We start from the raw sequence: 20,710 nt of genomic DNA on the forward strand, positions 1-20,710 counted from the left end.
ATGTGTGCAGTTTCCGTGCATATGTACAGTATACTGTATGCTTGTGTGGCTACCAATATCTGCTTACAGACAGTATATGTACTGAACTCCCAGTCATACTTCTCTCCCAGTCATGTGTGGAGATCAGCAAGTGTTTGTTCTTGTGTATAAGTGTGTCTGCAGGGTGTGTGTGTGTGTGTCTGAGAGTGTGTGTGTATGTGCCTGCGTGTGTGAGCGTGTGCGTGTGCTTGTGTGTACATGAGTGCGTGCGCACACGTGTATATGAATGTATGTGTATTTCATCACTTTGTGCATGTATGTACTTAAATGATACATTGAGTTGAAAGTACAGTACATAACAGCTTATTCCTCAATCATTCCTCAAAAACTGATTGGAAAGCTGAGCCTACTGGGCGTGAACACCTCCCTCTGCAACTGGATCCTAGTCTTCCTGACTAGGAGACCTCAGTCAGCCCGGATTGGAAGCAGCATCTCCAACACCATCACACTGAGTACGGGGGACCCCAGGGCTGTGTGCTCAGTCCACTGCTGTTCACTCTGCTGACCCACGACTGTGCTGCAACACATAGCTCGAACCACATCATCAAGTTCGCCGATAACACGACTGTGGTGGGTCTCATCAGCAAGAACGATGAATCAGCATACAGAGAGGAGGTGCTGCGGTAACGGACTGGTGCAGAGCCAACAACCTGTCTCTGAATGTGAACAAAACAAAAGAGATGGTTGCTGACTTCAGGAGGACACGAAACAACCACTCTCCGCTGAACATTGACGACTCCTCCGTAGAGATCGTTAAGAGCACCAGCTTTCTTGGTGTTCACCTGGCGGAGAATCTCACCTGGTCCCTCAACACGAGCTCCATAACAAAGAAAGCCCAGCAGCGTCTGTCCTTTCTGCAAAGGCTGAGAAAAGTCCATCTCCCACCCCCCATCCTCACCACATTCTACAGAGGTTGTATTGAGAGCATCCTGAGCAGCTGCATCACTGCCTGGTTCGGAAATTGTACCATCTCGGATCGCAAGACCCTGCAGCGGATAGTGAGGTCAGCTGAGAAGATCATCAGGGTCTCTCTTCCCGCCATCACAGACTTTACACCACACGCTACACCCGCAAATCAAAGAGCATTATGAAGGACCCCATGCACCCCTCATACAAACTCTTCTCCCTCCTGCCATCTGGAAAAAGGCACCGAAGAATTTGGGCTCTCACGACCAGACTATGTAACAGTTTCTTCCCCGAAGCCATCAGACTCCTCAATACCCAGAGCCTGGACTGACACCAACCTACTGCCCTCTACTGTGCCTATTGTCTTGTTTATTATTTATTGTAGTGCCTGCACTGTTTTGTGCACTTTTTGCAGTCCTGGATAGGTCTGTAGTCTAGTGTAGTTTTTGAGTTTATTCTTATGTAGTTCAGTGTAGTTTTTGTATTGTTTCATGTAGCACCATGGTCCTGGAAAACGTTGCCTCATTTTTACTATGTTCTGTACCAGCAGTTATGGTTGAAATGACAATAAAAGTGACTTGACTTGACTTATCATGTTACATTTTCTGGTAGCTGTGGTGTTAATACTGTGAATTACAGATCAAGAGAAGTTATAAATTCAACTTTTCGTGGTAATTGCATGTTATGTTCCAGCTCCGAAATTCATTCCATTGAAACCACTGAGGCATCTTACATTGTTGTAGGAGCCATGGACCAGACAGTCCAGTGTCTGTTGTGATGAAACAATAAATTTCACGACATGTGCCAGAGATAATAAACCTGATTCTGATTCTAGTTTTCTTTTGAGCAACGCACACACAGTGCCAGAGGAGTTCAGTAAGTCAGGCAGCACCAATGAAGGATATAAGCAGTCAACGTTATGGGCTGAGACTCTTCATCTGGATGGGAAAGGAAGGGGTTAGAAGCCAGAATAAGGAGATGGGGGTTGGAGACGAGTACAAGCTGGCAGGTGATAGGTGAGGCAAGGTGAGGGAGAAGGTGGGTGGGCGGGTTGGAGGAAGAAGTTGGATGGGGACAGGTGGGAGACTAAAGGGCCGAAGAGAAAGGAATATGATAGGAGAGGACTCTCACAACACGCTGGAAGAACTCAGCAGGTCGGGCAGCATCCCTGGAAATGATCAGTCAGAGGACAGTGGGCCATGGAAGAAAGGGTAAGAGGAGAGGAACCACATGGTCAGAATTAGGAGAAGGTTGATCATCTTCTCCAGCATGCTCCCAAAGACAGATTATTGAACAAATAACCAAACAAGCCAGTTCATTGATCTCTGTTTATTTAATTCAGTGGTGCATATGGAAATGAAAAGCTAATAAATACAGCTGGATTGAATTTTGTGTTTCCAAAGAAATACTGACTGAGGCACTATCAGGTCTGGATGGTTTAGCCCTGGTCAAGGGTATCACAGAATGCCAAGAAGGAGGCCCAACTGGAGAACAGAGGCAGGAACTGGATCCACGCTTACCCAGCTGGAAGAAAATGAGCAGCTAAAATTTGTTTTATTACCCATTTTGATTGATGTTTTGACATTTCTATTTGGGAAGAGGGATTTTACAATACTTCTACATATCTCATTTTTTCAGGAAAAAAAGCATGAATTTGAGAAGTTGCTCGGACATCATGACAACAGCAATAAAATACCCTGCAGATACAAAACCAAATCGTCTTTTAATCCCCCAGCACTCCCCATTACATATTGGTCATTACCTAATCCAATTTCAACATCATGAGTCCTATTAAACAACTTGTTCTGTTTCATCAGTAAAAGGATAAAAATATCCTTTCATCCCCAGAGGAGAAACTCATGCAAATTAATCATTGTGTGGTTTATTCTGAAGACATTTGGAAAATAACCAAAACATAATTAAACATCAAGTGTGGTGCTTGGTGACTTCCCAAAACTGCAGACATGGAATAACAATATAATGTAAGGAGTCTGTCTGCAGACAGTACTTTTGTCTGTCTACATTGAGTTTATACTTTCAGGTGCAGTTAACGCTCCCTCCTTTCTGCTGGAAGGTTACAGCAAAGTAATCTTGGCCAACATGCTTATGATTTTATTTTATTTAGAAATACTGTGCGGAACAGGGTCTTCCAGCCCAATGAGCCTGCACCACTCACCTATTTAACGCTAGCCTAATCACAGGATAATTTACGACGTCCCATTAACCTATTAACTGGTACATCTTTGGACTTTGGGAAGAAATGGAGCATCTGGAGGAAACTCACATGCTCTTGAGGAGGATATACAGTACCAACTCCCTGCAGAAGGAGCCGGAGCCGAACTCTGAACTCCGATGCCCGGGCTGTAATAGCGCCACACTAACCCCTGTAATACCATGGCACCCATATGATGGCGCTACGTATGGTGACCAAAGAAAGTTATATCTCCTCTGCCCAGAACCTCTGCTGTAGAGGCTTGACAAGCACGGAAACAGGATAATAACTCAACAAATCGGTATGTGCTTTCTCCCCAGTAACACTTCAAACCAGAAAACACCCGTTCATAAGCCTTAAACCAATCCAATGTGGAACATCACATCTGGCTTCATTGAGTTTATAGAACTAGAGGAGAGAGTTTATTCACCAGCATCTCATAAGGTGAATTCTCATTCCTGTTTTGGTTTTTAATTGCATGCATTTAATATTCCCATATACAATCACACCAAAAACAATGTCCAGCTCATGCAGTAAACTGAGTGACCTGGTCACTTCTCATTTATTTTTTTTTATTAAGTGCAATCGTGAACAATAGCCGGATCAGAAATGCTGATCAAGTCAACTAGTTCCCAAGGGGAACTCTGATAGGCCAATCAGATGGTTCACTGCCGCTCAGCGATAGAACATAAAACAGGCACAAGGGTCGCTAGCCCCTGTACCCCAGAAACACACCTGAGCGGTGTGGCAGAGGTATGACCTGATCTGAAAGCATCATGTTGACTCATAACAGGTCGTGTTCACGGTGAAACAGCTTAGTCAAGGATGGGGTGATCAGCACAGATGGACAAATTTATTGTTTCCTTTCTCTGCACCTTCAAAAAGAAAGCACAGTTTGAGCTTTAGAAAATTGCTAGTGCCTCTATTTGTTTTCAGCAGCGTCTAATGAGAGGGAAAGGAATGCTTGGACAGGGGTTATGTGACGCTGATTCAATTTAAACTCTTCTCAAGAAATTTTGGTACTGCCCAAGCAGATGAAACTGCTTTTGTAACTCCGAGTGTTCCCAGTATTATTCAGGTGTTCTTTAACTCGACTGATAAGTAGCCTCTTGAGGATAATACTTGCAGAATAGTTCTAATTTTTTATGAGATGGAGGACATTTGGTCCATCCAAACTGTACTAGTGCTCTTTTCACCTGCCCACCCACATTAAGGGTAATTTGCAGCGGCCAGTTAACCAGCACGTCTTTGCGATGTGGAAGGAAACTTTATCTCCTGGAGGAGACACACACAGTGACAAGGAGAACATGCAAATTCCAGCATTTTATGTGTGTTGCTTGTGTTTATAAATTCCTACTTAATGGGTTTGTATTGAAGACTAACTACTGTAGACACGCACCACAGTGACGAAGAAGGCTAAAACTGCGTGGAAAGTAAATACTCCCCTCCAGTCCCTGCTCTACAGAAGTAACAGAAGAGGCTGGCTTTACCCTGTCCTTTCAACCCCATCTCCATAGCAACCCTACTCCTCCTCGACATAACATAAGAAATTCAGCAGATGCTGGAAATCTTAAGCAACACACACATAATGCTGGTGGAGCTCAGCAGGTGGGGCAGCATCATTGGAGAAGAGTAAACAGTCGACATTTTGGGCTGAGTCGCTTCATCGGGACTGGAAAGGAAAGAGTCAGTCTGAGCTCCTCAATATGTTGCGAGCTGTGCACATCAAACACCCAGTAGAAAATGAAATTTCAGACCCTACTCTTTGGCTTTTAATACCACATTAATACCATGTTAAGGTTTGGGCTGAAGAATCATTTTCATTTGTCATACTTAAAATTTCCCCATTTCACTTCAGGAGCCACTTTAGCTTGAGAGTAAATACTGAAGATTAAGAAGAGGCAGACATTAACCAACAGCACAGAGCCATTCACTTGTGTAAACCAATTTATTCCCTGTACTTTGATGGTGAAAGAATACCACTGATAAACACTCTACAAGAATCACAATTTTCAGTTTGTTGATCACCGGGAATTTAACTGCAATAAAAACCACTCCTATCAGACCTTTAAGGGAGGTGAGTGAGATAGACAGCTCTGAACTTGTACATTTATACAGTAAGTCCCCACACTTACTACTCTCCGTGATGTAAAGTTCCAAAGATGTTTAGAGTTCAGTAGGAGCCCATTCTGGAAGGGAATTTTCTCTGCTGCATAATTGAACCTCGAGCACAGAGAGAAGGAAAACTCTCCAAAGGGCCAGGGGAGTCCCACTGTACAATGTCACTGTCTTTGATAACCTTTGTTGAGGCCACACTGGAGAAAGCGTGCTTGATCTTTCATCTTCCCGGGCAAAAGAAGGAGGGTAACGTCACCAGATTTCCTTCTGTGTTTTATCCAGGGAGTGTTGAAAGGGAGCATCATCAGCAAGGCCTGTGTTTATTGACCATCCCTAATTGTCTTTAAGGAATCAGAGCAGGGTGTTACTTGGGCTGGGATTATCAGGATGTAGAGGGTCAGGGATTTGATGCAGTCTCATCAAGATACTGCAGTCCACGTTGTGGACAGAATAGTGATGGGGGAAATGGCTGATGATCAGTTCAAGTGCACTGTTGTAGTTTCACCCACCAAGCAAATATTTCTAAACTATTCCCAACGTAAGGTATCAAAGAAATCAACATGGTATACTCCCTGTAGCTTCCTGAGGCTTTGACGTCTCACCACAAGGCTCAAAGCTTCAGGAGCTTCAGATGTGAGATTAAACCAGGGGAGTTCATCATTTACAGGATTGAAGAGTTGTTGTCAGGAGACATTGACTGACGGTCTCTGGCACTTGCTCCACTTTCAAAGCCCTACAATGCTCTGCTACGCATTAAAGTGCAAAAATACATGTAGAGTTCCTGTTTTTGAGCTGGACGGCCATTTGTTAAAGCTGGCAGGACATTCAACAGAACTCTGAAAGTCAATAAACCTGCAGTCGGTAGTGAGAACAGTTTCAATCCGACACTGAAGGACCTTTATTCCAAAGAACCATGGTTATTTTCTTTACTGTGCATGCCAGTGGGTCCCCAGACCTGTTTTGCAGCTCTCAGAATAATGATCCAATAGGCAGATATTTGCTTGGTTCCTTTAATGACTTTTAGGGTGAAGGTTGTGCATGCAGTGGGAGACAGGGCCTTTTTATACATACAGTACACAGTGACCAGATGGCCAAATGCAGGATAAACCCATATTCTCTGTGACCTGCCTTCATTCCCTCTGGGAACACAGTACAGTGCCAGAGGAACAAGGTGCCACAGGTGATGGAATCTGCAGCAACATTTCCCTCCACAGATTTTGGCTGACGCTGAATTCCTCCAGGAGTCTGATATTTACCACCATTACTCCACTGCCCCAGTGAGAGGAATGGGGCAGAACTGACAATGTACTATGCTTTCAGGCTGGTGTGAACCCCTCTATAGGGCAGTACGGGCAACTTACCATGTTCCCAGGCTGACGTGGACCACAGTTCATTATTTTTTGGTTCAATTTTCACAATCTGTAGAGGAGACATTTTCATTCCTTAGGTTCCTGAGCTAGATTTGATCCCATGCATCAAAAGTAAAAGGATAGTCCTAAGCTATTCAAACAGCAGAAACCCAAACAATGCAATCTTTCTGATCTGCACTCATGTCCAGGACAATGTTACCAGGAACTTCTACGTGGATTCCGTTAAAGCAGCTACTGCAACCTCAGCGTGACTCAATTATCCGGACCCGTCTAGGGGTCCGCTGAGCTTCTCCTTGACCCATGGTGGCTGACTGGGGAGAGAACGTTGAGTGAACATTGGAAGAGAGCGTGATCATGAGGTTGCTTGGGGAAAATGGAAAGAAGCTCAAAAATTGAGTGGACGGAAGTTGGTGGAGACCAGGGATGGAATGGGAAGACACTCTAGGAGCACGGAGAGAAAAACTGCGCGTGTGTGTGTGTGTGTGTGTGTGTGTGTGTGTGTGGGCACGCGCGCGTGAGAAATTTAATGGTGGCAGGCGGTAGGAAATGACTGAGAGGTACCTCAGGCAGTACAACATGGGGTGATTTGCAGTGGAATTTCTGAGAGGCATGGAATGTGGGAAGATTGCAGGGTGAAATCCTCAAAAGGCATGGCGTGGAGCAGGGAAGAAGGGAGACCCCTGAGGGAACACAAGGGAAAATAATAACCAACCACAAAGAACATGGTTCAGTATGATTGGGTAAGGCCAGTCAAGGGTGCTCCCAATCATTGTGCCCTCTCTAGCTGCTTGAGAAATCTCTAGGGGAACATGAATAGAAGCACAGAACATAGAATGAGGAACATAGAACAAAGAATGTGGAACAGAGAACATATGTTCCACAAGGTACCACAGATGATGCAATCTGGAGCAACATAGGTCCTTCAGTCTGCTATGTCTGTGCAGACCACGATATCAAACTAAACTGATCCCATTTGTCTATACCCCTCCATTTCCTGCCTCTTCACTTGTCTCCTAAATTCCAACGTTGCTTCAGCTTCCATCACCACCCCTGGCGGTGTGTGCCACTCTCTGGGCAAAAGTCATGCCTCACAAATCTCTTTTAAACTTGCGCCCCCCACCTTAAAGCTGCGCCCTCTGGCATTTGATACTTCCGCTCTGGGAAGGGAAAAAAGACTCCAGATCTCCAGGGGAGCAACAGGAAAATTCCTAAAGGAAGATGGTTAGAGATGATTGAAGAAATCCCTGGAGAATGGGGAAAATTAGGGATATGTGGAGGAGCATGATGGTGTGTTGGGACATCCCTAGAAGAAATTGTTTGGGATGAATGAGATATCCCCAGAGGAACACAATGTGCTGTTTGGAAGTTCACAGGCAAACATAATGGGAGCTGAGTGGGCTTCCCGAGAGGAATGTGGACGATATGGACCGGGTATTTTCTAATGGATCATGAAAGAAAACACAAGCCAGAGAAATCTCAAGGAATCCACAGGGAACACAATCACGAGAGATCCTGAGAAACTTCCCAGCATGAGTACTTATTAAAGCTTTTACCCATTCTCAAGTCAAAATTGGAAATGCAAAAACAACAACTATCCTTGAACAAGCACATTTAGAGAACATGCATCTCACACCAACAATCCCGCTGCCTTCCCCTTAAATATCGGTCTCCTTCAGTCCACAGGAAGCGTTAACCTCGTAGATTTGATAGGCGTCTTGCTCTTTGAACTCCGGACACACGCCAATGGAAATGGACTCCACTGGAATGCTCTCTACCTTCGTGATAGCTGACGCACAAGGCTGGCGTTGTCCCATCCTGATTTTGTTGGAGAGGTTGTTCATTTTCTCTCTGAGTTGGAAAGGCGATTTGGACAAGGAAGGAAAGAGTCTCCAGCTGTGGCGGCTGAGCACTCGGCTAGCCCCTATGCCCCCACTGGCCCCCTCACTGCTCCCCCACTGCTTGCGGCTCAGTGTGGAGGTGCTGTCGATTGACACCGTCTCTTGGTTCGTGACAGACCTGGCTGACGTGTCCCCGTTGTGGCCACGCACTGAACTATTCATGGAGGCCTGCCAGTCTCGGTGGCTGTGTACGCGCCAGTGGGGTCGGCGCCTCCGGCGGCACTGGCACTTCAGAAGCCTGATGAAGGCTCGCTTGAATTCCTTGCTGGAGCAGGGGTAGATGATCGGGTTGATGCAGCTGTTGAAGTATCCCAGCCAGAAGATCACCTTGAAAACCACATCGGAGGGCTTGATGGATGGGAAGAAAGCACCTGAAATATATCCAAAGGAAAGAAAGATAAAAGCATGAGCAGATGTCTCATCATCTCTTTGAAGTTACAACACTTTTCTACCCAGCATGTCCATGCCACCGTTTCTAGGATGATTCTGGGAATGAAGGGGTTAACATTTGAAGACCATTTGGCAGTCTTGGGCCTGTATTCACTAGAACTTAGAAGAATGCGGGGGGATCTCATTGAAGCCTACCGAATGATGAAAGGACTAGATAGGCTGGACGTGGAGAGGATGCTTCCTCTGGTAGGGGTACCCAGAACTAGAGAGCACAGCCTCAAAATTGTGGGGCGACCTTTTAGAACAGAGGGAAGGAGGAAGTTTTCTTAGCCAGAGAGTGGTGAATCTATGGAATGCCCTGCCACAGACTGTGGTGGTGGACAAGTCCATGGGTATATTTAAAGCAGAAGTTGATAGTTTCCTGATCGGTCAGGACGTCAAAAGATATGGGGAGAAGGCATGTGTATGGGGTTGAGTGGATCAGCCATGATCGAATGGCAGAGCAGAGCGGTCTAATTCTGCTCCAATGTCTTACGGTGTTATGGTCTTTATCCTTCAATGAACTTTCTGCCATCTCATCTGGAATAAGAACAGAAAATGTTGTAAAGTCCTCATTGAGGGGGCAGTAGCGGGAAGGGCGACCAGCTCCTGGGTGTCAACGTCTCGGAAACTCTTTTATGGACCCAACATATCGATGGGATTATGAAGAAGGCACGCCAGCAGCTATATTTCATTTGGAGTTTGAGGAGATTTGCTATGCCACCAAGGGCCCTAGTAAATGTCTGCAGATGTACAGTGGAGAGCATTCTAATTGGATGTGTCACTACCTTGTATGAAGGGGCCGTTGTACAGGATTGGAAGAAGCTGCAGAGGGTTGCAAACTCTGCCAGGTCCACCCTTGGCACTAGCACTAAGAACATCTTCAAAAGACAATGCCTCAAAAAAGGGGGCATCCATCATTAAGGACTCCTGTCACCCAGGACGTGCTCTCTCCTTACCGCTGTCATCAGGGAGGAGATACAGGAAACTGAAGATACATTCTCAATGTTTTAGTAACAGCTTCCATCCCTCCGCCATCAGATTCCTGAAGGGACAATGAACCAACCCATGAACACCATCTCAATATGCTTGCTTTCTTTTGCACCACTTATTTAATTTATTTTCAAAATACATTTCTTATCATAATTTATAGTACTTTTTTATTTAGTGTACTGTAATGCAGCTGCAAAGCAAGAAAATTCGAGACAGTGATAATAAACCCGATTTCTGATGCTGCTTCTGATTGTGATTCAGGTACTCTTAGATCAGGCAGCATCTATGGAGAGAAACTTGGCTCGGGATGGACAATGAGGTACTTTCAAGGGTGGGCAGGGTTGTAATATGGAAAACCGCAGCCTTTTAAATCACATAAAAGCTAATAATGTTTCAGCACTCCTTTGCATGCTGACGAGAGGCTGGTCTGTTGGAGGTTTCAGATGATATGTTAAATTCAGGTCAGTGTAAAATTGTCCAGTGCATTTTAGCCTAATCTTTTGGCCATTGTGTTTGTGATGGATCAAATGAATTGAATCGAAATGACTATTACTTATATCCTTCATATACACGGAGTAAAAATCTTTATGTTATATCGCCGGCTAAATGTGCAATGTGCAATTTATAGTTATTTATTATAATGTTATAATAGTATATTATAATATTATTACAGAACAGTCAATATAACAGAGAAATACAGTTGTATCAGCATGAATTAATCAGTCTGATGGCCTGGTGGAAGAAGCTGTCCCGGAGCCTGTTGGTTCTGGCTTTTATGCTGTGGTACTGTTTCCCGGATGGTAGCATCTACAACAGGTTGTGGTTGGGGTGACTCAGGTCCCCAATGATCCTTCGGGCCCTTTTTTTACACACCTGTAAATGTCCTGAATCACGGGAAGTTCACAACTACAGGTGCACTGGCTGGTCCACACCACTCTCTACAGAGTCTTGCGATTGAGGGAGGTACAGTTCCCATACCAGGCAGTGATGCAGCCAGTCAGGATGCTCTCAGTTGTACCCCTGTAGAAAGCTCTTAGGATTTGGGGACCCATACCAAACTTCTTCAACCATCTGAGGAGGAAGAGGCGCTGTTGTGCCTTTTTCACCACACAGCTGGTGTGTACACACCATGTGAAATCCTCGGTGATGTTTATGCCGAGGAACTTAAAGCCATTCACTCTCTCAACCCCATGTCTATTGAAATCAATAGGGACTAGTCTGTCTCCATTTCCCCTGTAGTCCACAACCAGCTCCTTTGTTTTTGCAACATTGAGGGAGAGGTTGTTTTCTTGACACCACTGTGTCAGGGTGGTAACTTCCTCTCTGTAGACTGCCTCATTATTATTTGAGATTAGGCCAATCAGTGTAGTGTTGTCAGCAAATTTAATTAGCAGGTTGGAGCTGTGGGTGGCGACACAGTCATGGGTATACAGAGAGTAAAGGAGGGGGCTTAGTACGCAGCCCTGAGGGGCACCTGTGTTGAGGGTCAGAGGGGCAGAGGTGAGGGAGCCCACTCTTACCACCTGTTGGCGATCTGACAGGAAGTCCAGAATGGCTTCGGTGCTATAAATTTTTAAGTGGCAAGGGAGCATATGGCTTTACAGCACCAGCAACTGGAAGTTCCGGGTCCAATGCCACTCTCTGTCAGGAGATTGTACGTTCTCCCCATGACCACGTGGGTTGCCTCCAGGTACTCCAGTTTCCCCTCTCATTCAAAAGACATACAGATTAAGTTTATTCCATTGTGGGAATGCTATGTCCGTGCTGGAAGCTAAAGTCAATAAGACCATAAGATACAGGAGCAGAATTAGGCCATTTGGCCCATTGAGTCTGCTCTGCCATTTCATCAAGGCTGATCTCAGCCCCTGTCTCCTACCTCCACTGCCCCAATCCTCCCGTATCCCTTTATGTCCTGACCAACCAAGAATCTATCAATCTTTTCCTTAAGTATTCATAAAGACTTGGCCTCCATAGCTGCCTTTGGCAATGCTTTCCACAGATTCACCACTCTCTGGATAAAGAAATTTCTCCTCATCTCCATTCTAAAAGCACGCCCCTCTATCCTGAGGCTGTGCCTCCTGGTCTTCGACACTACCACCATAGGAAACTTCCTCTCCACATCCATTCTGTCAAGGCCTTTTACCATTTGATAGGGTTCAATTAGGTAAATCCCTCATTCTTCTGCATTCCAGTGAATACAGGCTCACAGCCATCAAACGGTCTTCATATGACAAGTCATTTAATCCTGGAATCATTCTTGTGAACCTCCTTTGAACCCTCTCCAGTTTCAACACATCCCTTCTAAGATAAGGGGCCTAAAAATGCTCACAATACTTCAAGTAAGGCCTCACCAGTGCTTTACAAAGTTTCAAAGTTACATCCTTGCTTTTCTATTCTAGTCCTCTTGAAATGAATGCTAACATCTCATTTACCTTCCTCACCACAGACTCAAACTGCAAATTAACCTTTAGGAAATGCTGTACAAGGACTCCCAAATCCCTTTGCACTTCAGATTTTTGTATTTTCTCTCCATTTAAAAATAGTCAACCCTTTCATTTCTTCTACAAAAGTGTATGACCATACACTTTCTGACACTATATTCCATTTACCACTTCTTTGCCTGTTCTCCTAATCTGTCAAAGTCCTTCTGTAGTCTCTCTATTTCTTCTGAACCACCTTCCCCTTCACTTATCTTCGTATCTAATCTAATCTAATCATCTGCAAACATTGCAACAAAGCCATCAATCCAAATCATTGACATTAGACGTAAAAAGAATCAGTCCCAACACAGAGCCCTGTGGAACACCACTAGTCACTGGCAGCCAGCCAGAAAAGGCTTCCTTTATTCCCACTCTTTGCCTCTTGCCAATCAGCCACTCTTTTATCCATGCTAGAATCTTTCCTGTAATTCCATGGGCTCATAGCTTGTTAAGCAGCCTCATGTGTGGCACCTTGTCAAAGGCCTTCTGAAAATCCAAGTACACAACATCAACCAAATCTCCTTTGTCTATCCTGCTTGTTGAAAGAATTCCAACAGATTTGTCAAGCAAGATTTTCCCTTGAGAAAACTATGCTGACTACAACCGATTTCATCCTGTGCCTCCAAGTACCTGAAACCACATCCTTAACAATTGACTCCAATATCTTCCCAACCACTGAGGTCAGACTAACTGGCCTATAACTTTTTTCTTCTGACTCTCTCCCTTCTTGAAGAGTGGAGTGACATAATTTTCCAGTCTTCCAGAACCATTCCAGAATCTAGTGATTTTTGAAAGATCTTTACTTGGACTTCGTAGGTTGTTGATGCAAATGATGCTTTTCGCTGCATGCTTCTGGCATGATGACACTTGCTGGCTGCCTCCAGCACATCTTTGGACTGTGCTGATCATTGACACAAGCAATGCATTTCCCTGTGTGTTTTGATGTTTTAATAAACATGTGACAACTAAAGCTAATCTTTAGTTTTATCTTGATTCTGGAGAAAAGCAAAGGAATTTCTCCTGTCATGTGGCTAAGGACATCTGCTAAAAGGGTATCTTCTCCTGAATACTCCACTGTTTAGCTGAGATTTAAAAGGCTGCAGTTTACCCTATTACAGCACTGCCTACTTCTTTCTTTCTTTTTAAATCTTTTTATTAATTTTCCAAAATTATAAACAGGATAATAATATTGATACAGAAAGATTGGAATAATCTTATTGTTGGTAAGCATGTACAAAAAAAAGATTTCAAATAATACAAGTATAATAGATTTGCAAACTCTTGATATAATTAATCATAGAGAAAAAAATAAATAAAAAGAAAAAGAAACAAAGAAACAAAGAAAACCCCCCCAAAAAAACAAAAAAAAATACTAAACCCAAAAAAAGAAAGCAAACAGAACAAAACAAGGCTAGACCATTATCTTAAATCAAACACGTTCAGTAATGTCGTCAACTCCGCTCCTCTATTCATATATTTTAAGTTAATAAGAAGGATTTGGAAAGGTCAAATTACATCATTTGAAAATGTTGAATAAATGGTTTCCAAGTCTCTTCAAATTTAACCGAAGGATCAAAAATGTCACTTCTAATTTTTTCTAAATGTAAACATAATATAGTTTGGGAAAACCATTGAAGTGTAGTAGGAGGATTGGTCTCCTTTGCCTACTTCTTGAAAGTACCCTGGTGTCTGTGGAGTGCTTGGGAAGTCTAGAAAGTTGTTACACAAATGCCACTCTTGCTTTTGATGGCCAAGGGCTCTATAATATCACTGCTCTCTTGGCATGTTCCTACTTGGATTTATTGGTAACTATCACGGATTGATTAGTTTATAGAGCCTAGAATTAGACAGCCTCACAAGTGGAAACATCCCCTCAACATCCACACAGCTGGGTTCAGTAGCAGGAACTGCTCTAAAGGACAGGAAATGGACGAGCACAATTAGATTCTCAGCAAATATTCATTCATTGGACTTTTTATATAAAATAAAATAGGTGGAAAAGTAATACTTCTGCGTTCTGAGTAGTACATCTCACTGTAGTTTGCACAGGGCAGAACACTTCTGAGATCAAAAGCAGCTCGGCCTGTGATTTGATAAGAAGGATTGCTGAAGTGTTAGACCTAAAGCAAATCCTTGAGATAGGAGGTGGTAGGCTTAGGCGGGGAGTGCATCATGGGTAAAGCCTCTGCACCATTGAGCACATCTACAGGGAGCGCTGTCGCAGAAAAGCACCGTCCATCATCAGGGACCCCCACCACCCAGGACATGCTCTCTTCTCATTGTTGCCATCAGGAGGAAGGTGCAGGAGATTTGGGACCCATACCATCAGGTTCAGAAAGAGTTATTTCCCATCAACCATTGGGCTCTTGAACCACATAGGGTAACTTCACTCAGTTTCACTCGTCCCATTACTGAACCGCCTGTGGACTCACTTTCACGGACTCTTCATCTCATGTTCTCAATATTTATTGTTTATTTATTAATTATTATCATTATTTATTTTCTTTCTTTTTGTATTTGCAGACTTTGTTGTCTTTTGCACATTAGTTGGTTGTCCGTCCTATTGGGTGCAGCCTTTCATTGTGTTTTTTTATATTTACTGTGAATGCCCGCAATAAAATGAACTTCAGGTGTATGTGGTGACATATATGTACAGTACTTCAATAATAAGTTTACAATGAACTTTGAAGAATAAGGCAGGGGGGCCCTGCATGATAGTAAGGATGTTCAATTCTGTTCAAACACCAGGAATCTTGGAGACTGAGGTGGAGATAATTGACAACTATCTCCAGTTATGAAGTTCTCCATTCACCTGTTCTAATCCAACCATATAGAAGCCATTGTCAAAAAAGTGCTTCTGCTCTCTTGGAGTACTAAAGAAATCTATCATATCCCCTACAATTTTTATAGATGCACCATAGAAAGCATCCTGTCTGGGTGCATAATGGTTCAGTACGGCAACTGATCTGCATGTGCTTGTGGAGACAGCTCAGCACATCATAGATACCAGCCTCCCCTCCATGTCCTCTGTCTACACTTCCTGCTGCCCAAGTAAAGTTGTTAACATAATCAAAGACTCCATTCACCATAACCATTCTCTGTTTTTCACCCCCTCCCTTCGTCAGGCAAAAGATACCAAGTTCAAGGACGGCTGTTACCATACAATTTAAAGGACCACTTGTAAGATAAAATGGATGTTTGAACTTAGAATCCAGCTCATCGTGGCCTTGCACTTTATTGTTTGACAGTACTGCCCTTTCTCTGTGACTGAAAGACTCGACTTGATGTGATCTATATGAAATAAAGTTTTTCACTGTACGTTGATACAAGATTACAATAAACCAATTTAAGATTTTTAAAAAACCCTTATTTGTCATTCGTCTAATGAAACATACAGTGAATGGATGGTTTCCATCAAATTAAATCAGCGAGGTATGTGCTGGGCAGCCTGCAAGTGTTGCCATGTTTCAGCCCCCAACAGAATATGCTCACAATTCACTGACCCTAATCTGTATGCTTTTGTGATGTGGGGGTAAACGGGGCACCGGATAGAAACCCATGCAGTCACAGGGAGAATGTACAAACTCTTTACAAACAGTGGTGGGAAATGAACTCTGATCTTAGCTCGCACAGGCACTGTAATAGTATTACCCCAACCAACTAAAAAAACTCAGACAGCACAAAAGTCAACTACCAGAGTTCAAAAACGTTGGAGGGAAGCAGGGATTGCCAGGTAAGGTGGCATCCTCGTGTTTCTTTTGGACTAGGAAGTATTTCCTTTAATTCATCTTTTGCTGCTTCTCTGAGTGTGTCTCCAGTCCTCCCAACGGGAGAGACTGGCCTGAGAGATGCGGCAATCTGAATCTACTACCTCAATGAATCAGCCAGATTCCCCAACCAACTGATGACGAAATGGCAAGTGGGATGTGACAAGGTGGGGGGGGGGGGCAACACAAATGGTTATCAAATATTTACTGCAGCAAGAGATTCTGCAAATGTTGAAAATCTAAAGCAATGCATAAGATACACTGGAGTAACTGAACTGGTCAGGCAGTATCGTTGGAGAAGAATAAACAATTGAATTTTTGGCTGACACCCTTCATCAGGATTGTATTGGGTTTTATTCCCGCAGGTCTGCGGTGTAGCAGAGTCATTTGATTTTAATTCGTGATCTGAACCATACTACTAAAATCACTTAGATTACATTACTTCCTCATTCTGGTGTTTGGGCTGAACAACATCTGAACCTCTTGACCACGTCTGCATGCTTTTATGCATTGACTTGCTGCCACATGATTGGCTGATTATATATTTGCACTAACAAGCAGGTGTACAGCTGTCACCTAATAAAGTGGCCACTGGGTGTAAATGTGACAATAATGAACCAATTATTTACCATTTGTTTCAGAAGCAGAGGAGAAATTCCTGCATCAAAGGGTGTGTGAGAGCTGCAGTTGTTATTCTGATAATAAGATTAGTTCATTATTCACATCAGTTGGAGAACTTTGCCAATATTTGCACTTTGTCACGGGGAAGCGATGCAGAGTGCTGAATTGCTAAACATTCTGCTAACTGGAGTCTGATCGCCAGCAATGAAAGCAGTTTGATTTGCTGCCGGCATCTAAAACTTCAGCTCAGCATGAGATGATGGCCAACTGCTTCAGCAGACTTCTCTTTTCAGCTATAGGCAACACTTTGGTCTTTGGACCTTCACCAGTTTCTCAATTAAGGAACTAATTGATGCTTTATCTAAGGATTAATTAACTTAATTGTTTCTTATTATGGAGGCACAATGCTGTTAAGCTGCAATAAATTATCATGGTCAGGGCACTTGCTTCTGGAATCCATGAAAACGAGAATCTCCACTGTCCAAAGCTCCTGGATTCTGTGTGTGGGAAGCAGAAATCTCTCGTATTCAGTACTCTGTAATAAAGTGAAACCTCTGGAGGTGGAATGGTATTAGACTGTAAGAGATAGGAAAGAATTAGGTCATTTGATCAATTAAGTCTGCTCCGCCATTCAATCGTGGATGATTTATTTTCCCTCAACCCCGTTCTCCTGCTTTCTCCCCATAACATTTGACACCCTTACTGAACGAGATCCAGCAAGATCGAATGCTGTGACTGGTATCATAAGCTACTAAAATGAAACAAGCTGGGTTGGATTCCTTCCTTTTAACATGAGTCATAGAATCGTACAGCACAGAAGAAGACTCTTCAGCCCATCGTGGTCATGCTCATCATCATCATCATTCTGTGCCATGCCATATGATGTAGCCGTTCATGGACTCATCACCATGATTGTTCTTGACAAATTTTTCTACAGAAGTGGCCTTCTTCTGGGCAGTGCCTTTACAAGATTTGTGGCCCCAGCCATTATCAGTACTCTTCAGAGACTGTCTGCCTGGCATCACTGGTCGCATAACCAGGACTTGTGATATGCACCAGCTGATCGTATGAACCATTCACCCGCTGCTCCCATGGCTTCACATGACCCTGATCGGGGGGGGGGGGGGCTAAGCAGGTGCTACACCTTGCCCAAGGGTGACTTGCAGGCTAGCAGAGGGAAGGAGCTCCTTATACTTCCTTTGTTAGAGACGGTCATGTGGCCCATTGTACTTAACTCCATTAATCCCATTTACCTGCATTAGTTCTGAGGCTCTCTATGCCTTGGGTGCTGAAAGCCTTCTATGCCTTTTATACTAGTTTAAAGGTATTTGGCCTGCAGCTGGCCATCAAAGGCAAAAGCAGTAAGGAAACTGAGCACAGAGTGACATCTCTTCTATTGGGAATTCATGTGCAGCAATTAAAGATGAAAGGATATTATTATTTATCACTTATACATCAAAACATACAGAGAAATATGTCATTTGCATCAATGACCCACACAATTCAAGGATGTGCCAGGGCCAACGGATAGGTTGGCTTGGTCAGCATTCCTCCCTCTGCTGTCAGCAAGAAATTGTGCTGCTTTTCATCATTCCCTGACTGGCTTGGACTGCTGTTCTCAGAATTGTCTAATTAACAGCAATTGACTAAATTACAAAATTACAGTATAATGCTACTTTCCTGAACTGACCGTAGAGGTACAGTAGTAGATACACGTTGAAAATTCCTCTGCAACCACTGCCCCATTCTCCCTTCGAAACCTGTAGCTCATTAAGATCACCTCATGAGATAGAAAGAAGCCTTGAAGTGTAGGTTGACTCATAGCGATCCTATTTTCCCATCATTTTTTCTGTCATCCATTCTTTCCACGTTCCTGTCAATTTCAAGTGCAACTTACAGAGACCAACCCACACAAGATGAGGGAGGAAACCAGAGTATCAAGAGGAAACCCACACAAAGGGAGAATGCACAGACTTCACACTGACAGCACCCGAGGTTAGGATTGAACCCAGACCCCTGGAGTTGTGAGGCAACAGTTCAATGTGCACCTCAACTATCTCCACCCATAATCAGAGAAAAGGAAAGGACTCTGGCTTGCCTTTGTTTTATTGTTGCAACTTCCGCAGTGTAAACTTCAGTTCAATTACTTCCTAGACAGGAAAGATTTATTTTTAAATTCCTGCCAAATGTCCAATTAGCACAGATGAAAACCAACTAGTTATGTAATAATGTGTTTAAGTATAAGGCATGCTGCTTTCTCTGTTCTTGCGTTTGAGTTATGATCCTGTTAGAGATGGGAGCCTTGTGGAAAACCTGCTTCACTGAGAAATATGGACAACCCTCTGATCAGAGCAACCCAGCTCCTTGCAACCCAACTCATTGTCACCCAACTCATTGTCACCCAACTCATTGTCACCCAGCTCCTTGTAACCCAGCTCCTTGTAACCCAACTCGTTGTCACCCAACTCCTTGTCACCCAACTCCTCGCTGACCCCTTGCACATGCTAGGTTCCCAGCAATACAAGGGATTATTTGCTTTACCCATCTAGTGGTCTGCAACGAGTGATGCAAGAAGCTGGCCTTGTATTCAATATCCCGAATTTTTGGTGTAAGCAATTCAGTCAACACTTTTTAAGAGCTTCTGCTGTGAATCTTTCCCATTGGTCCCCGGTTTTGATTCTTCACATTTCTGCTCTCTATGTTTTATTTACAGTGGTCAGGAAATGGGTGGAGGATGGTTGGATCTAAGCCATTGAAGCAGGAGGAGGGTAGTCGGTCCCCCATGCCTGCTCTGCCATTCAAATAGATCTTTACAAATGATTTACTTCAATGCCACATGCATGCGTTAAATTGATATCCCTTGAAACACACCTAAAATGCTGGAAGAACTCAGCAGGTTAGGCACCATCTATATATAAAGAGTCAGCTTTCTGGGCCAAGAGACTTTATCAGGATTCATTTCCCTCCATAGACGCTGCCTGACCTGCTGAGCTCCTCCAGCACTTTGTGTGTGTGCGTTATTCTGGATTTCCAATACCCTTTTATTCCACCAACATTTCTATCCAAAATACTTAAACAATTTCTGATTAATGTTATCAAAAAGCAAATCCCTAGGTCTGGGGCATACATTAGATAAACAGACTTGGGCATAGACTAGATGGGCTGAAGGGCCTATCACTGTGCTGTACTTTTCTATAACTCTATGACTTCTCTCCCAGGAGACACAAGAGATGTTGGAATCCGGAACAAAAAAGCTGAGCTTCTGGAAGAGCACAAAGGGCCAGGCAGCATCTGTGGCAGAAAATTGACATGTTAATATTTCGGGTCTGCAATTCTGTCCAGATTAAGGGACTCGAAGCAAACCATTGACTGTCCATTTCCCTCCAAAATTCTGCCTAACATGCTGAGTTCCTCCATCAGCTTGTTTTGCTTTTTGATCTTTCAGCTCTCATTATTTTATCAGTGGGATTTTCTGGTTATGGGTGCTTTATTTTCATAAGGTGCTCAAGTCCTCTGGTCACGCACTCACAAGCTCATTTATCTAAAATAAAACAGAAAATACAGGAGACAGTGATCAGGGCAGGCAACATCTGTGGAAAGAAAAATGTTCAATGTTTTGGGTCTGTGATGCTGTGGTAGAACTGTTGATTTATTGATTAACATTTATCTAAAGCTTTGCAGTGCTTTTGTAGGTTAACATACAGGGTGGGAATAGGCCAGTAGAAGGTTCACCAACCCTGCTCCACACATCAGGATGTTCAGAGCACCCTTTCTATACACTTTCTGTCTGACTCCAACTACTTCCATAAGATGGAAACAAAAAATCCAAAAAAGAGACAGATTTGTGGGTTAAAATGTGCATATTAATGACTACTAA

The 20,710-nt window shown here is 43.5% G+C and overlaps 1 protein-coding gene across 1 annotated transcript in view; it reads right to left on the bottom strand.

The window, feature by feature from the left end:
* Positions 1–5,100: 5,100 nt before the first annotated feature.
* The window catches only part of LOC134344988 (alpha-1A adrenergic receptor-like), a 69,650-nt gene continuing 54,040 nt past the window's right edge, over positions 5,101–20,710 (bottom strand). Inside the window, exon 2 of the mRNA XM_063045123.1 lies at positions 5,101–8,914. Coding sequence (XP_062901193.1) covers positions 8,301–8,914 — 614 coding nt within the window. The 3' untranslated portion in view covers positions 5,101–8,300. The remainder of the gene's footprint in view (positions 8,915–20,710) is intronic.

The sequence above is a fragment of the Mobula hypostoma genome, chromosome 4 (genome assembly GCF_963921235.1).
Source record: "Mobula hypostoma chromosome 4, sMobHyp1.1, whole genome shotgun sequence".
NCBI classification, from domain to species: domain Eukaryota; kingdom Metazoa; phylum Chordata; class Chondrichthyes; order Myliobatiformes; family Myliobatidae; genus Mobula; species Mobula hypostoma.